Source organism: Ptychodera flava, chromosome 8 (assembly GCF_041260155.1).
Source record: "Ptychodera flava strain L36383 chromosome 8, AS_Pfla_20210202, whole genome shotgun sequence".
Classification (NCBI taxonomy): domain Eukaryota; kingdom Metazoa; phylum Hemichordata; class Enteropneusta; family Ptychoderidae; genus Ptychodera; species Ptychodera flava.
The window spans coordinates 43,213,257-43,232,572 of NC_091935.1; the positions used below are offsets into that span (position 1 = coordinate 43,213,257).

Genomic DNA, 19,316 nt, shown 5'->3' on the forward strand with positions numbered 1-19,316 from the left:
CACGCGGCACGTTGACGATCTTGTATGGCAGCCTTTACGTACTTTAATAATTTCTACAATGTTCAGAGTTTAATTCTTTGTCCACAGCATAATCATAAAGGAACTAGAAGTATGAAAATGACAGAAGATTAAGTTGAAGTCAGATTTGATATTAGGGACCGTAAAATCTAAGGTCTCTCTCCACATCATTTGCTTTTTTTCAATACCTTAGGTAGTTGATATTTAGGAAAGTTATAGTATGCGCAGCTTCTGGCACTTCCGGATCCGGAATATAATCATCAGCAATGAGACACAGAGATACATATTTTCATTCTTGTACAGATTCTTTTCATAAATAAGGAGCAGTTTAGAATCACTCTGTTTGATACAGCGATGTTGCCATCATTAGGTTACTTTCGAGGGACTGAATGTCCGTTCTTTGCGAACGGACTCTGTCAGCGCCCCTACTGTCATTTTCGACACGTGAAAAAAGGTATGTCTTATACACAGGCAGGTTCAGTCACCTACATGGTGTAAACTTGCACTGTTTTGGTACGTGTGTGTGTGTTCACTGTACTCTTGCTAAGTGGACGTTAGGGTAATTATTTTAATTTTGTATGGCAGTAGTCGATGCACCTAACAGATTCTTTGAATATAACAAAGCGGATACAGCTTTCAACCATTCTCCTAAAGCAAATCGAGAATAAAGATCAGCGGTTTGGTTAGCTGCAGTACAGTAGCTCGAGGTTTTGCCTGGGTATTTGGGTCGGACGGCAAAACCAGATACCCCGGCAAAACCTCGAGCTACTGTACTGGTTTTGCCGTCCGACCCAAATACCCAGGCAAAACCTCGAGCTACTGTACTGCAGCTACGGTTTGGTACACTCAGTGGACCTCACTCAGTGTGACAGTTTTCGGACAGGGTAGTGAATTTTGCTCAAAGCCGTTTCATAAATTACGACCAGTACGAAATCTTATTACCATACCTTTCGAAACTTTATTGTGTTTATCCTCAAACTGTTAACACGACGGAAGTGGTATTAAGGGGGTCAAAGTTGCAAAATTTTGACCCCTGTTGAGTGCGTAATAATCGGACTGCTATCGCAGTAATCGGACGTCGTATTTGGAATATGATTATAGAGGCTATTTTGAAACTTCAAACCCTCGATTTTCAATTTCGATGTGTTTAGAAAACTGTTTGTAAAAATTTCATGATAAATTAGTTACGTTCAATCCATGGACGACGCAACTATGTATAGACGTGTGTGGTGCTTACATATAGGACATCTGTGTGTTGCTTTTGACACCTTAATAGGGTGACCGGACGATTTTTAAAACTGAATTTTTTTGCCAAAATCTTGATGACACCTGTTGAAAGTGTTGGTACAAAGTCTAAATCTGAAAAAATAATTTGGCTAATTAGCATGATCACAATTTGGCAGCCTCTGGAAAATCAAAGTTTCCAAATTCTTTCCCTGAGAATATTGTAATGAGGAATAATGAGACAGTGTGACCAAAAATCGGATCAAATATTGTTAAAATGGCTCAGAGATGACTAACTGTACAATAATGAGTCTGGTGAAAGGTGCATTGATAGTTTCCAAATTATTTCTGTGAGAATATTGCATGGGTTGATAAGTCCCAGTGAAAGAAAATGGAAGATTGTCCTCATGCTGACCTTTGTGTTTACAGTATCATGGATACAAGCCATTGTTTATGGTCAGAGACAGGTGCGCACCGGTGAAAAAGCACGTTGTTCAAGTACGGCACTATTGCGAACTTTACTTCCTGCTTTGGAAAAACTGTAGGCGCTAATTTGCGCTGCATAGCTGAGCTTTTTTAGAGCACAAAACAAGTAGAAAAATATCTAAGGTACAATTTGCCCGCATGGCCATTCCTTCCCTCCTGGAAAATGATGCCAAAAGTCATAGCTGTTTCAAAGTAAAAATTTCGTCAGCAGTTTCTCGGAAGAAAAAGGACCTTTTTAGGAAATTATTGCACTCATCTTGACTTCCTAGTCTTCACAACATTCACTGTGAAATGCAAGTGTTTCCGTTCACGCGATCTCTCATAGTGACCGTTCGTGTGCGAGTAGACGACTTCCAAGATGGCTTCCCCTCTGACGTTTGTGACAAAATGTGTTCATAAACTTCAAGATTTTCATGTCATTACCTTGTTCATAGACATAAATGTGCACAACTGTTGCATACTTAAGGTGAATTTGTACAATTTATCACTACCTGGGTCCCCCTTTATGCCTTTGATTTCGAGCATTCACTCTCAGAAAACTTGTGTCAGCCCCATTGTAGGGAATAGGAGGGCCTCTCGTCTGGTCACCCTAACCTTAATCATACGCAGTGTTAACTTTACCAAGTTTGTAGCCTAGCTTCTACCGAAAAAAAAACAACAAAAAAACTATCCAAAACGAGACAGCAGTGTCACCTGATATGCGGTAACATGACTTGCAAAACGCTATCATTATCAATACAGAGCAAAGTAAGTACAACAAACAGCATATGTCATTAAATGTCTGAAAACTCAGGTCGTCCGAAAACTGTCACACTGAGTGTATAGCTGCAAAATTGTAGCTCTGGCCTCTATGATGAGGCAGTTGGTGAGTTTTGGTTTTTAGGACCTCGCCCACCAGTAGAGCTACAACACCGAAGGCCCTGTAGTGTTCAAAATAAGCTCGCTGAATATGATGCGGCATTTTGATGTGAAATCCCACATATTACTACATTTGGTCATACCAATTTATCCCTACTGAAGACTAAACACTATACTACACTAACCTTGTCCTTTATGGGGTTTGATACTTATTCAAACACGTTTATTGAGTTCCAAAAACATTTCTGGAAGCTGCCATTACCAACTTCAAATAATGGGGCCTCCCAGAAACACGTTCAAAGTGATAAATGGGTATGACCAAATGCAGTAGTATGTGGGATTTCACAACAAAATGCTGTGCCATGTGCGGCGTGCTCATTAGCTCACATTTGGTATATCAATGTGAGGTTATTGTATAAGCTGAAGTGGGTGACGTCTGTATGTATGTGTGTATGTACGTATAGTATGTCCGTCAACATCGAAAACTCACGAACCGCTATACTTTTTAGCTTTGTATGTGTGTGGGGTTGCATCCTGGGCTATAGATAAGATTTTGTTCAAATGAAGTTTGCATTGTCCAAATTATGCAAATGAGCTTAAAAAATGTGAAAATGGTCAAAAATTAACAACTCAAAAACGGCTGCTTCGATTGCTTTGAAAATTAGTGTGCTAGGTGGACCTTATACATGTAATAGGGATTTTGAGTCACGTGACACATGTGTTGAACTGACGCGATCATAGCCAGTGTTCTCCCCAGGCCGTTTAACAGGATCGGCCCCCGATCCTTTTTTTTTTTCCTTTAATTTCCATCCTGATCCTTTCTCCAATATCCCTTAACTTTCTGGCAAATGACTGTAGCAAATATGCTATCACAGAATAAAGTATAATTGCACTGGAGAAGAGCTGCACCAACTCCATGTTATCTTCTGAACGACACCTCACAGTATCAGCTACATGTATTTTTGTTTTTATAAATCATGATATAAACAAAAATACGAAGTTGTGTGTATATCAACAGCAGAGAAAAAAGATGCAATGTGCCTACGGTTGCGATGCGGTGGCAACAGATGGAACTGGTTATATGATACTCACACTGTATATTTCTTAAATTTTTAACAAAAGTTGTCAACTTTCTACAGGACTGTATGACAAAACGGATGATTTTAATTTGAACTAGTTTCCCACTGCCAATAGCAGCATTACCATCACCAGCCTTGGTGTTTACTTTTCCCAACTTATCTGTACTATGTATGCTAAAATTTTTTAAGACACAGAGTCTTCTCATTTCACTATCTGTAACTATTAGGTAACTTAAGTGCTGTTTACATTAGAATGATAACGCTTATCGCATTAATTAAAAACTCCCCAAGGTTGTAAATACATTTCCACTCATCTGACGTTATGCAATATCAAGGGATGGAACATTTGATATTCAGGAGGGGGTAGAGTCTAGAAGATTGATGAGGTAGCATTACTTTTTTACTGGATCCCTTGTGCATTTTTTTACGCACTCCCACCTTTTCTTTTTATCAAGCCTTCTCTGTCTATTTTTTGTTGTAGACATTTGCTTATGTATTTAAAGGGGAAATTTACCCTGAAAATTAATTTTGGAATATTAAACTGATATGGTCATTGAAAGGCGTTCGAGTTGATTTTATTCACTTTCACTCACTGGCTAACAAACAGCGGTGTACAAAAATACCGGAAGTGACGTCGTAAACTTGGTCATTGAAGCAGTCGACGTGTGCAACTGTAAGCTGCACACTTACTGTGTGTAGAATGGCTACAGAATATAGGGGCCAAGGACTCGGTGTCGATGTTTAAGTCGAGCAGAAATAAAGTTTTCTGCGAATACCACTTTGAGAAGGGCTGCTTTTAGCGAAAGTTGCAAGTCCAACTACTGAACTACAAACCTAAAAGAAAACTGGCCGGGGCATATTCAGCCCCAAGCCGCATCGCTTTGCTTGTACATATGGGAATGTGCGTACGCTCAGGCACTAGAAACGGAACGCTGTAGACAGGACCGCTGGTTCTAGACTAATCATGGCTACATCAAGGTGTTCTGTAACACATTAAAAATGCTTGCACTTTTAGAATTAATGTCGATCTCTTTAGAGCATTGGCAATACTTCGGTGTCGGTATGATTTCACAGCGATTGGGTTGACAATGACAGGCATGATTGATCGCCGAGAGTAATTTGAACTTCGTCATCTGACGATGTCAGTCTTGGATCATCGATTGCTCGTTCAGGTTTGAAGTTATTACTGATTATTTTTGCCATTATGATTTTCAGTCAAGCGCTGAGAGTTGCGTACCGCGTACGCGTACTTCACTTGGCGTAGAAGAGTTTGGTTATAAGTGACCTCGCTTTGAACCCGCTGTGACTAGCAAGTTTGATACGTCACTTCCGGTTTCCGTGCGTTCAGTTTTTCGCCACTGCGCTAATACGCGCAAGTGAAAGTGAATGAAACCAACGCTATTTTGTTTATTTTTCACTAAATAACGACCTGATTACCTAAGAAAGTCTGGGTAAATTTCCCCTTTAAGATCTGCTTGTCCCATTGCTACAGAAGTTGATATGCATGTTCCTAAAGATGACCTCCAGTACCTAAGTTGAAGACCTTATTGGACACCGTGGTGCGAAGCACCAAAGGTGTCCTTTGTTGCCACAATGTCTGTGTGTGTGTCTGTCTGTCCGTCCGTCCGTCTGTCCGTCCGTCCGTCCGTCCGTAGACAGATTTTGTTCCACTCATAACTTAAGAACCCTTAGGTCCAATGTCATGCAATTTGGTATTTGGTATTATCATGATGAGACTTAGATCTGATTAGATTTTGGTGGGTGTGGCTTATTAATTAATTGCTCATTTGCATATTTAATGAGAAATATTGAACCAAATTTGATGTGAGTGTACACATACTTAATTAGTCTCCACGGACACCGTCCGGGGGGACTTACAGGTTTGGTCATGTCCGTGCGTCCGTCCGTGCGTCCATCCGTCCATCTGTGCGTCCGTCCGTCTGTTCACGCAGATATCTCAGAGACGCCTGGAGCGATTTCGTTCAAACTTGGTACAAGGATAGTACTTTACCTCATACAGGTGCACGTCGATTTGTTTCACAATGCGATCAAATTTGGCCGTGTTAGAGGACTTTTTAGTTTTCACCTCCATAGACTCCCATGTATAAGGCAGTCCATAGACTCCCATGTATAAGGCAGTCCATAGACTCCCATGTATAAGGCAGTCCATAGACTCCCATGTACCGGTATAAGGAAGTTCATAGACTCCCATTTATAAGGCAGTCCATAGACTCCCATGTATAAGGCAGTCCTTAGACTCCCATGTATAAGGCCAAGAAAAATAAAAATTTAGTTTCTCATCGTATTCATATTGCAAAAAGGATGCAGTGACACAGTTTTTAGTCCCCACAGATAAAGTCCAGGGGGCTCATAGATTGGGTCATGTCAGTCTGTTAGTCCATCCATGTGAGTCCATCCGTTCACGCAGATATCTCAGACGCTTTGACAAAATGTCACGTGACCTTGGTGACCTTTGACCTCGAATATACATATTTGTCCATAACTCAGTAACCACAAGTGCTAAACCTTTCATATATGGTATGATGGGACACCCTATGACGCCACATATTTTACCTCATTAATTATGTGCATATCTAGTTTTGAGCAAGCCAATGGAGCTAGAGGTCTGATTTTTAGCTACTATAGACTATAGTCTATAGAAGCTATTGGGATGGGTATCCGTCCGGCGTCCGTCGTCAGTCTGTATGTATGTATGTATGTATGTATGTATGTATGTATGTATGTATGTATGTATGTATGTATGTATGTATGTATGTATGTATGTATGTCCGTTTGTGAGGCGTCCGTCCACTCAAATATCCTGAGAACCGCAGTACTTACTGATTTGATATTTGTTGTGTAGATGAAAAATAGGATTTTGAGAAACAACTTTTTTTAATTTTTTGATATTGTTGAAAATAGGCAAATTAATGCCAAAAAAGGCGTTTTTGGTAAAAAATCTTCTTCTTCATAACCGCTGGTCAGACAGCTTTGTTATCTGGTATACAGGTCCCTAGGGATAACCCAACTTAGATTTGTTAAAATTGTGATGAAATATGCAAATCTGTATTTTTAAGGAATTTTTTTGCCATTTTTGGTCAAAATTTGACGCACATTGTATGTAATTCTTGTACTGTATAAACCCTATCAATTCACCCAGAAAAAAATAATTAATATGATTTTAAATAATTGAATTAATTGGGAAATTATCAAAGCCAAAATAATTTTAGTGTAGAATTATCAGAAAGGTCAACTTTTTTTGACAGTTCATAGTGAAATGCCTACCATCTTGGAGGATTAAAATATGTAAAGGCAACTTTCCTGAATCCCAACTTTGACATATTCTGAACTGTCATTTATTGTGCCCTGTACGTTATCTAAAAGAAATTGCTGATAATAGCTTGTCATGATAGGGTGGTCAAATAAATAGAGATAGAGAAAGTTCTAATTTCCATTTATGGTTGACTTGGTAAGGATAAAATAAAATTACTCTTTGAGGAAAAAAAGAGTGGTCAATTAAAAGAGTGGTCAAAGTGATAGGGTTTTTATGGTAAAGCTGGGCTGTAAGATTCCTCATGTGCTATTTATAGCAATTATGCAATCTGTGTAAACAGTGCAAGAAAGTGTTACATGATTCCTTATAATGCTTTTGATGACCTTGAACTTCTTAAGTTTCAAACATTTGTCTCTTCAGTGTGCTTTCTCTGAGTACGTACAGTCTCAACTTATTCAACAGAACTTACTTACAATGTTAATTTGAAAGTTAAAATGTGCTTTGTTAATAGGATGGAAATACTGATAAAGATAACCTGACAGATACATATATGCTGTTTTTTATGACTTAAATCTTGATTTAAGCAAGTCTTGTTTACTTTAATTAGAATGTAATTAACTGTGGTGTATTAGCTACTATAGACTAATATAGTCTATAAAAGCTATTGCGATGGGTATTCGTCCGGCGTGCACCGTCAGTCTGTATGTATGTATGTATGTCCGTTTGTTAGGCGTCCGTCCACAACTGCAGTACTTACTGATTTGATATTTGTTGTGTGGATAAAATATATGATTTTGAGAAACCGTTTTTATTAATTTTTTGATATTGTTGAAAATATGCAAATTAGCACCAAAAAAGGCGTTTTTGGTAAAAAATCTCCTTCTTCATAACCACTGGTCAGACAGCTTTGTTATTTGGTACACAGGTCCCTAGGGATAACCCAACTTAGATTTGTTAAAATTGTGATGAAATATGCAAATCTGTATTTTTACCGAATTTTTTTTCCATTTTTGGTCAGGCCATCCTGAAATGAGCTTTCAAAGATATCCACCTTCTTCATCAATACATGTGTCACAAAAGGTTATTCTCTACATAACGCAGCAGAGCTCTGTCAACTGTTGAGTCGCTTGTTTTTTCAAAACCGCTGGTCAGACAGCTTTAATATTTGGTTTACAAGTCCCTAGGATGACCTTAGTGAGATAATTTCATACAGTCATGTATCCATGTCTATAGTAGCTTCAGGGACTTTGGCCCTATGTTTGGTATATATGGATAACTCAGCAATACAATTTTTTTTGACAAAATGTCATGTGACCTTGGTGACCTTTGACCTCAAATATACATATTTGTCCATAACTCAGTAATCACTAATGCTACACCCTTCATATTTGGTATGATGGGACACCTTATGACGCCACACATTGTTCCTCATTAATTATGTGCATATCTAATTTTGAACAAGCCAATAGAGCCAGAGGTCTGATTTTTGGTATGTACGGATAATTTAGCAATGCATTTTTTTTGACAAAATGTCACGTGACCTCAATGACCTTTGACCTCAAATATACATATTTGTGCATAACTCAGTAACCACAAGTGCTACACTCTTCATATTTGGTATGATGGGACACCTTATGATGCCACATATTGTACCTCATTAAGTATGCGCATATCTAATTTTGAGCGAGCCAATAGAGCTAGAGGTCTGATTTTTGGTATATAGGGATAACTTAGCAATACAATTATTTTGAGCTAGAGGTCTGATTTTTGGTATATAGGGATAACTTAGCAATACAATTTTTTTGACAAAATGTCACGTGACCTTGGTGACCTTTGACCTCGAATATACATATTTAGTTCCAGAGACCAGCTCTGGAACTGTTAGTTTTTGCTCACTTTCCTTCTTTCTTTCTTTCTTTCTTTCTTTCTTTCTTTCTTTCTTTCTTTCTTTCTTTCTTTCTTTCTTTCTTTCTTTCTCTATTTCTGGTATTACTACCATAGAACATGCTATACACAAATTTTACCTTAATTACCCAGAATGCATTGCGACACGCTTATGACGTCATCACTCAGCTCGGACGGGTTTTACGGGCATTTCTTGTTTGTTTATTTATTTATTTATTTTTTATTTGGCATTGCTCAACTATCATATTGCGTTCAGTTATTAATAATTCTAGCTTTCTTTCGCTTTGTTTTTTGTTGCTCGCCGTACGTGGCGCTATACTGTTTCGCCCGAATGCTAATGAGACAACAATGGCGGCGTATCGATCGCTTCACTCGCACAGAGAGAGAAAAGTAGGGTTTTCGAAAGTTTACAAGCACGGCTGGGCATATCGTGTACCTAGGCGAGGTGGGTGTGCTCGAAAACGATGATCCATGCAAAATTTTGACTCAAAATTGGCTGTTTTGGCGGAGAAACTGCCCGCCGTATTTCTGAGGAGCCACCAGCGGTTTTTCCTATATCAGTCTGCGGGGCTGTGGTGGGAGGGCCGGTAACACACAGCCCTGCCATGCAAAGCTAGCCATTCATAGTGAACGTACTGTCTGTCTCGCACCGGCATGCGTTGGCTGCACGTAAAAGCAACTCAACTTTCCAAGATCAAACGGTCAGTATCTTGTGAAAACAGCGACATAGCAATGAAAATTGTTTTAGTCTGTGCTTTTACTTAATCAAATGAAAATGCATGTGGCTCAATTTCAACGGCCCAGGTCCGATGTTTCCTCTCGTCTGATCATCGTCGTAAATCACACGCCTCTTTACGGCAACAACTCAGCGCTACCCGTCACGCGATTGATTTTCGCGCATAGGTCAGCGGAGCGAAAATTATTGCTCTAGCTCGCGAGAATCTCGTCTGATAAACATTTCCGTGCGTTGTCGCCCCGTATGTATCTGTTGCGTTTTTACCGTACATGTAGGCATTTGTAATCTGTGTACTGTAATTCCCCGGACTGCCTTGCTTTTAGTTGTATTATCGTGTTCACTGCTATCAGCCCTGACAAAGCACTCTTTCATTCTGCACCTATCTTTGTCACACATTCTCTCGTTTCTTCCGTTGCTCTGGTCTCTGGAACTTCGCTTTTGCTTGCAAATGCTTTCTAGTTGTCCATAATTCAGGAACCACAAGTGCTACACCCTTCATATATGGTATGATGGGACACCTCATGATGCCACATATTGTACCTCATTAATTATGTGCATATCTAATTTTGAGCAAGCCAATAGAGGTAAATATATGATTTTTACCTTCTCGTGTCTATTTATAGACAGAGAAGGTATTAGAGTTGAAAAACCAGTATGCTGGTGTCAACTACTTCCGTCTGTCAATACTTCCGTCTGTCAAGATCCGTTGACGTCATGCCATTGTGATGGGTCATATCATAAACTGGTGGGGGTGTTCATGGTTCAGGTTGAGGTGCAGGAGAACGATTTTGAGCTGTGACAAAAATCAAAAGGGACTTAGCGCATAGCCACAGTGTTAAGCCTTTCTCCAAGGTTCTTAGTTGACTACGATCTATTACAGACTACTGAGCTGACGTTAGGGGTACTCACTTCGTGTTTGCTCACTCTGTGTGCGCTAGTGTTTGGTACTGAGTTGTGTGGATATCCCCTCATGGCCTCACGTGATATGGGCCTGTTGCATAATCTGCAGATGATCATATGCCTCTGAGTCTGAAAACGGTCATTGTGTAAGCCTGTCGGCATTTTCCTTGCATTTTTTCTCATTAAATTTTGCAAAATATCGGCGAGTACCTCAATATTTCAAGATAACTCTTTCTTCCCAATCGTTTCCTGGAGTTTCAGAGTCATATGAACGAAAATGAGTGAAAGTTTTAGACAGGAAAATCGGACGTCGGTCCTGTTCAATGTTTACAGTACAATCAGAAGTTTATGTGGAGGAAATAACTAACAAACACTGTTCATGATGCCCGCCCTCTAGAGGCAGACCTTCCTATATGAAGTTACCACATTTGATGCTTGTGGAAAGCTTGACCACACAAAGGAGTATTTTAACTTTTAGAAAATGACAAATTGAATAAGAAGGTATTCTGAAAATGTCAAATACTGAGGAAAAATGCGCAAATATTCAAAATAAACAGGTTAACTGACTGGTCAGCTATAAAAAACAATGAAAATGTTTATGATCAAAAGTTTTTGAGATGCGCACATTTTAACAAATACAGAAATTATTAATATTATAAATATAAGACCAAACTATTTTTTCAGGGATGGGACAGGTTGGAAATGAGGGGTGAGAGACAAAGGCACTCCTATTGCTGCATGTGGATGCAGCCACACCATTTCATTTACAGCATACTTATTCACTGTGTTGTGTTCAAGTTTCATATTGTACTGACTGTCATACAAGGATAACATAAGCAAAGCAAATCAAATTAGAAAAGGATCAATGCTGTTGTGTGGATTTTGCTATTTCGCCCTATATATTTGGTATCCAGCAAAGGCATATTTGATGTAAAGTCAAAATTAACACTACATTGCGGACAATATATGTTACCGTTTCTGCATGAACTTTTCTTTTTTAAATTATAGTATAGTAGTACTTTGAACAGATTAACAATTATCGTGATGTCAACCCATAATTTTACATCACAAAGACTGTAATTCTGCCAATTTTTTTTATTTTTCAGTCATTTTATAAATTTTGCACTGAACAAGATGATTGAACAAATTGCAATGTTTGAATTTGTAAACTCAAAGAATAAAAATCCTTTGGTCACAGATTAAATTATTTTTTGAAGAAATTTACTCTTAAGCACTTTTAGCATATATTCTTTACACGGTCATGTATTTCAAGGAAAATATGCCTATTAAAAACAGTAATTTCTTCACTTTCAATTTTTTTTCAATACTATGACAATTATCAGCCATGAGGTTTTAAAAACACAAGACCAGATAAGCGTTTTTCATCATTTCCACAGGACTCTTTGGAAAATCCATTAAAAATAGTTAAAAGTAACTTAAAATGATCACTTGGTATACATTTAATTTACAGATGCCAGGTTGTGTATTTCAATGCACTCAGGTCAGTAGGGAAGTGCGTCATTACTATTTTGGACTGTTAATTCTTATTTCTGAATTATTTAACTTTTTTTTCCACATTGAACTATCTTTAGGCAGTTTATACTGTAGCTTAGAATTTTTTTGATTGATGTATTTAATCATCTTTTGGGTTCTTTGGGTCCATATCCCACCTCATGCCCTTACATCATCAACTGTTTACCAACAACTCCATGCCAACAACCAATTACCTGACCTGGCCACACATTAGAGAAGGTACAGCGTCATTGACGGTATTTTTAGTATATAGGGATAGACTATAGGATAGAAATTTTTTGACAAAATGTCATGTGACCTCAATAACCTTTTACCTAAAATACACGATTATGTCAATAAATAAGTAACCACAAGTGCTATGTCCTTTATATTTAGTAGGATGGGAGACCTTATGACAACACATGCTTTACCTCGTTAATTATGCCCATATATAATTGTGGGCAAGCCAATAGAGCTAGAGGTCTGAATTTTGGCATATATGGATTAATTAGCAATACAATGGTTTTTTTTTTCAAAATGTCACGTGACCTTGGTGACCTTTGACCTTGAATATGCATAACTCAGTAACCACAAGTTCTTTACGCTTCAATTTTGATAGGATAATAGACCTTAAGATGTCACATCTTGTACCTCATTTATTATGCACATATGTATTTCTTGGCTGGCCAATACAGCTAGAGGTCTTATCTTTTTTCCCGATTTAGAACCATAACTTAGACATGCCTCTTGTTTCAAATTGGGAACAATGACATAGACCTATGTGTCCATAGATCTGAACATATACACTGCAGTGATACTTCTTAATGACCTCATTTCCCTGCCCCATCAAGACTAATACTCCTATTACAAGTGGGGACTATGTCATTGTCAATGACTTGTTACCCTATAGCATAACTATGGTAAAAGTTTAGTAAGTTTGGTTAATTCCAAAGCACATTCTGAAAGTACTCTTCTGGAATATACAGAATATTATCTCACATAGTGAGTGTCTGAATGTTATTCTGAATTGTATTCCAAAGCACATTCTGAAAGAACTCTTCTGAAAATTTCACATTCTTTGCCACTGCACCATCTCCCTAATACATACTGATGACTCACGGTGTCCACTCAAGTCTCACTTTGATTTGCTTTTGTCATTCTTGTTTTTGCTGGTTTAAATATTTCTCAAATGGACCAATTGAAACCGAATGTGAGCACACTGTCCTTGACGGTATTTTTCGTTCTGGCTTATCCATCTCGTCTCAGAGTACCTGTATCCTGGTCTCGGCATCAAATGTGATCACTTGGGGTGAGGTGGTTCGTTGATACCCACTGTGGTAACCCAGAGAACAGAATGAACAGACACACGTGTTCAGTTAACAACAGCAAAAACTCAACTCAACTTTACTTCTGCCAAAATCTCCAGAAAACGTGCCCATGAAAGAGGGTGTGGTACAATACAAATATTGAAAGTCAAGGTGATTGACAGCGAGACAATGCACCAATACCAGAAGGCAATAAACATGCACTTGTTCTCAACAATTCTGGGTAGGGTAAAACTGCCCAAAATCCACTGACTTGACAGGGTAACGGCCACAAGTGTACAGATTCTTGCTACAACAAATTTGGACCCGATTTTGACCAAGTTGGCAGGAAGGGTTCACAACATCTGTTGACTAATATCACTTCGTCATTTCCATCATTGGTTTCAAAATCATTAACCATGTGGGGATGATGTTATTGACAATGATTCGTTGGAAGTCCTTTGCATCATGGGCTGGTAAATAAATATGGTTTGTCGGGCGGACAAATGATCGTGATGTAATCAATGAGATTACTACAAAATGTGACTAAACTTAGATTGCTATGTTGGAGGTGCCACATGTGCTATAATATTCTTTTCAGAACACCCATTACTTCTTTAGTTAGAAAGTCTGTATAACTTTCCTTCATAGCTTTGATTATACGTCTTCTTGTGTATGTTTGCTCGGCTCAGTAATTGACTGTATTAGCAGGTGTAAGACTTCCCATTTGGTCCCTCAGGCCTTTGATATTTACTTTATTTCTGTTCAACAAATTTCACCTTATTTTTCTCTGATTTTTATTGGCAGATGGACAGTTACAGAGCACTACCTTACTGGATGTAATTTGGGATGACAGTACAACATCATCATTGGATATCAATGGCAAGAAACAACAGTCATCAATTAACAAATCAACAAATATTACAGCTGCAAACACAGAATTTACATATGTTCCTACACCCTTGTCAGAATGTAATAAAGAAGTACCTGAGTATGATCCAACTGACGCAAACACACCTCTGGAAGAAGCAATCACATATTCTGGAGACCAGACAACTTTAACAGAGTATAAACCATCAGCAGTGACATCATATAAACCGACACCTGTTCAGAAAAATAAAAAGAAGCATTCGCATACATACAGCATTTCACATACAAAAAATGTCAGTGATTTAGAATACGATCCAATGTCAAACTTTTGTACGCCTATGACACCCAGGAAAACAAAGTCTACAGGTAGTGCAGTAAGTGATTTTGCAGAGGAGCCTAAGTTTTCAGATGGTGAGGAGGAGTTGGTTGAAGGTGACAGCACATCTCAAGGTCAAAAGACTGATACAACAGACACAGTCAGTGAAATGACTGGCTTTGCATTGACAAATATATTAAGGGTTGAGTGTACTGGAGCATCTGTTAACTCTGTTGTTTATGTGGATAAAGCTGATACAACTCAGGAAAGATGTAACCAAATGGTATCGGAGGAATTGCAAAATGACAATGACAAAGTAAAAAGCACATCACAAAACATCACGGACAAGAAACACCGCAAAGTTTCTGATAAAGAATCACAAATGTCTAATGATGGTAATATCATCAAAGAAAGAAGCAAACTGGAGGGCAGAAAAGATAAGAACGTTTTTGAAGGGAAAAAGGATGGCAACAGAGATGGAATTAAAAAACAAAAAAAACATGCATTGCAATCAAGTGGGAAGAATATTGGAACAACAAAAACAGAAAGTAGGTCAGGAAAACAATCAGGGATTTCACATGAAAAAGAAGATTTAGATACTGTAAAGAAAACAAGCAAACTGTCCTTTGAACCGTCGTCAGGAAAAGATGGCAAGAAAAAATGTGGAAACCTTGGACTTCCAGATGAAAAGTGTGAAACTTCTCTGCCAAGTACATGTGATGGAAATGTGAACAAGACTGTCCAAATTTGTAAACCTGTACAGAAAAGAAAAAGAAGTGCAGCTGGATGCATAGAGACTGTAACCCCTTTGAGTAAAAAGAAAAGGATACAGACAAGTGAGCATCGAACTTCAACTCAAATGAAGTCAAAATCTCATATTAGCAAGAAATCCCAAAAGCAGATTGATTGCAGTATGAAAGATGGCAAAAGTTCCAGAAAAAAGGACAAGAGTACAGCTCATAACTTGTCTTCCAAATCAAACCAGGCTAAAAAGAAGAAAAACTCAGGAAGAAAAATGCAAAAACAACGCAGTGTGGATTTGTTTGGTGAGGATAGTGACATTGACAGTGACATGATAAAGGAAGACTGTGACAAACGAGGAAAGAAGAATAAACACAACGAACACCAACTTTGTGATGATAGTGATGTAGATGTTGGCAAACACTCTTCAGAAAGTGATACAGAACATTTTGCTAACATGATTGATGAAAGTGATTTGGAAGCATTGACTGAACATGACACTTATGAAGAATGTCTACAGATATTTAACGATCAAACCCAGAAAGGAGAGGAAGCAGTTAAGGCAGAAACCAAGAAAAAGGTATTGACATTGTGTTTTTGTGGATTTCAATGTCTGAAAAACTTCTCTTTTAATAGTAAGAAAAATTTAAAGGAATGGCTCATTGTCAAGCAGCTCTGCTGTAAACAGGGCAAAGCTTATCAAAAAGTTGAATGACTAGTAGCATCCAGCATCCATCAACTTTTTATCATGCTGAATTTTTGGAAAGCACTCATCTGATAGCTGTGAAATTTACTTGTTGATTTCTGGGCATGATCTTCTACATTTGGTCAGGTGGTAATGAAATTTGTATTATGATACGATTATGAGCGATTCTGTCGGTTGCCTCTCGGCTAGGCGACTGGGGCTGTATGTTGTGAGCTTACTCTATAACAACTCAAAGAAAGCTTTCACATTTAGTATGTAGATGTACAGGGATAACTTTATTAGTCCCCATGGACACCGTCCGGGGGACTTATAGGTTTGGTCATGTCCGTGCGTCCGTCGGTCCGTGCGTGCGTGCGTGCGTCCGTCCGTTCACGCAGATATCTCAGAGACGCCTGGAGCGATTTTGTTCAAACTTGGTACAAGGATAGTACCCTACCTCATACAGATGCACGTCGATTTGTTTCACAATGCGATCAAATTTGGCCGTGTTAGAGGACTTTTTAGTTTTCACCTCCATAGACTCCCATGTATAAGGCAGTCCATAGACTCCCATGCATAAGGCAGTCCATAGACTCCCATGTATAAGGCAGTCCATAGACTCCCATGTATAAGGCAGTCCATAGACTCCCATGTATAAGGCAGTCCATAGACTCCTATGTATAAGGAAGTCCATAGACTCCCATGTATAAGGCAGTCCATAGACTCCCATATATAAGGCAGTCCATAGACTCCCATGTATAAGGCCAAGAAAAAAAAAAATTTAGTTTCTCATCGTATTCATATTGCAAAAAGGATGCAGTGACACAGTTTTTAGTCCCTACAGATAAGTCCAGGGGGCTCATAGATTGGGTCATGTCAGTCCGTGAGTCCATCCATGTGAGTCCATTCGTTCAGGCAGATATCTCAGACACTTCGACAAAATGTCACGTGACCTTGGTGACCTTTGACCTCAAATATACATATTTGTACCGTCATATTTGTCCATAACTCAGTAACCACAAGTGCTAAACCTTTCATATATGGTATGATGGGACACCCTATGACGCCACATATTGTACCTCATTAATTATGTGCATATCTAATTTTGAGCGAGCCAATAGAGCTAGAGGTCTGATTTTTGGTATATATGGATAACTTAGCAATACAATTTTTTTGACAAAATGTCACGTGACCTTGGTGACCTTTGACCTCAAATATACATATTTGTCCATAACTCAGTAACCACAAGTGCTACACCCTTCATATTTGGTATGATGGGACACCTTATGACGCCACATATTGTTCCTCATTAATTATGTGCATATCTAATTTTGAGCGAGCCAATAGAGCTAGAGGTCTGATTTTTCGTATGTAGGGATAACTTAGCAATACAATTTTTTTGACAAAATGTCACCTGACCTCGGTGACCTTTGACCTCAAATGTACATATTTGTCCATAACTCAGGAACCACAAGTGCTACACCCTTATATTTGGTATGATGGGACACCTTATGACGCCACATATTGTACCTCATTAATTATGCACATATCTAATTTTGAGCGAGCCAATAGAGCTAGAGGTCTGATTTTTGGTATATAGGGATAACTTAGCAATACAATTTTTTTTTACAAAATGTCACGTGACCTTGGTGACCTTTGACCTCAAATATACATATTTGTCCATAACTCAGTAACCACAAGTGCTACACCCTTCATATTTGGTATGATGGGACACCTTATGACGCCACATATTGTTCCTCATTAATTTTGTGCATATCTAATTTTGTGCGAGCCAATAGAGCTAGAGGTCTGATTTTTGGTATGTAGGGATAACTTAGCAATACAATTTTTTTGACAAAATGTCACCTGACCTCGGTGACCTTTGACCTCAAATATACATATTTGTCCATAACTCAGGAACCACAAGTGCTACACCCTTCATATTTGGTATGATGGGACACCTTATGACGCCACATATTGTACCTCATTAATTATGTGCATATCTAATTTTGAGCAAGCCAATAGAGGTAAATGTATGATTTTTAGTATATAGGGATAGACTATAGGATAGAAATTTTTTGACAAAATGTTATGTGACCTCGATTACCTTTTACCTAAAATACACGATTATGTCAATAAATAAGTAACCACAAGTGCTATGTCCTTTATATTTAGTAGGATGGGAGACCTTATGACAACACATGCTTTACCTCGTTAATTATGCCCATATATAATTGTGGGCAAGCCAATAGAGCTAGAGGTCTGAATTTTGGCATATATGGATTAATTAGCAATACAATGTTTTTTTTTCAAAATGTCACGTGACCTTGATGACCTTTGACCTTGATTATGCATATATATGCATAACTCAGTAACCACAAGTTCTTTACGCTTCAATTTTGATAGGATAATAGACCTTAAGATGTCACATCTTGTACCTCATTTATTATGCACATATGTATTTCTTGGCTGGCCAATACAGCTAGAGGTCTTATCTTTTTTCCCGATTTAGAACCATAACTTAGACATGCCTCTTGTTTCAAATTGGGAACAATGACATAGACCTATGTGTCCATAGATCTGAACATATACACTCCAGTGATACTTCTTAATGACCACATTTCCCTGCCCCATCAAGACTAATTCTCCTATTACAAGTGGGGACTATGTCATTGTCAATGACTTGTTCAGATGTGTACAAGCAATAACAAACAACAATGTTTGAGGATCTGAAACCCATTTCGAAAAAAACGTAGCAAAGACAAACTTGCGTATTAGTCCCCATGGACAAAGTCCAGGTGGACTAATAGATTTGGTCATGTCCGTGGGTCCGTGTGTTAGTATGTCATACCTCTGTGCATCCATTCACGCATATTTCTCAGCAAATTCTTCCAAACTTGGTACTACGTTGTAGGATAATACATATGCAATTTGATTACTTTTGGTACAATCCAATATGGGCCACCAGGCGGCCATTTTCATGCAATTTTTAGCTACTTTAGACTATAGTCTATAGAAGCTATTGGGATGGGCAGTGTTCTCCCCAGGAAAAAGGTGAAGGGTAGCGGCTAATTTGCATAAAATTTTGCACATCCAATTTGCATAATATTACCCTGAATTGAATACATGCAAAGGCACATCACACACACAAATACAAGAAATATTGAGTCAAACCATATAGTATTTCCTTGAAAAATATGCCCAAACTTTAATTCTTGATAAGTCAACAGAAATACAGAAAATATACATAAAAAATTGTACTTCTTGCATAGTTTGCACAGCATACCTATGTGAAAAAATAAATATGAAACTCTTACATCGGATAATAAAGCTCACATAAATTTCTCGCTCTTCTTATGAACAGACACAAAGTAGTCGTACGACCAATCGAATATTCTATGTCAGACT

General features: G+C 38.3%; 1 protein-coding gene across 2 annotated transcripts in view; it reads left to right on the plus strand.

Annotated features, from left to right (window-relative positions):
• Positions 1-218: 218 nt before the first annotated feature.
• LOC139139391 (RNA exonuclease 1 homolog) overlaps positions 219-19,316 on the plus strand; it is a 216,522-nt gene continuing 197,424 nt past the window's right edge. For both annotated transcript variants that reach the window (XM_070708293.1, XM_070708294.1), the window contains exons 1-2: positions 219-472; positions 14,104-15,803. In XM_070708293.1, coding sequence (XP_070564394.1) covers positions 373-472; positions 14,104-15,803 — 1,800 coding nt within the window. In that variant the 5' untranslated portion in view covers positions 219-372. The remainder of the gene's footprint in view (positions 473-14,103; positions 15,804-19,316) is intronic.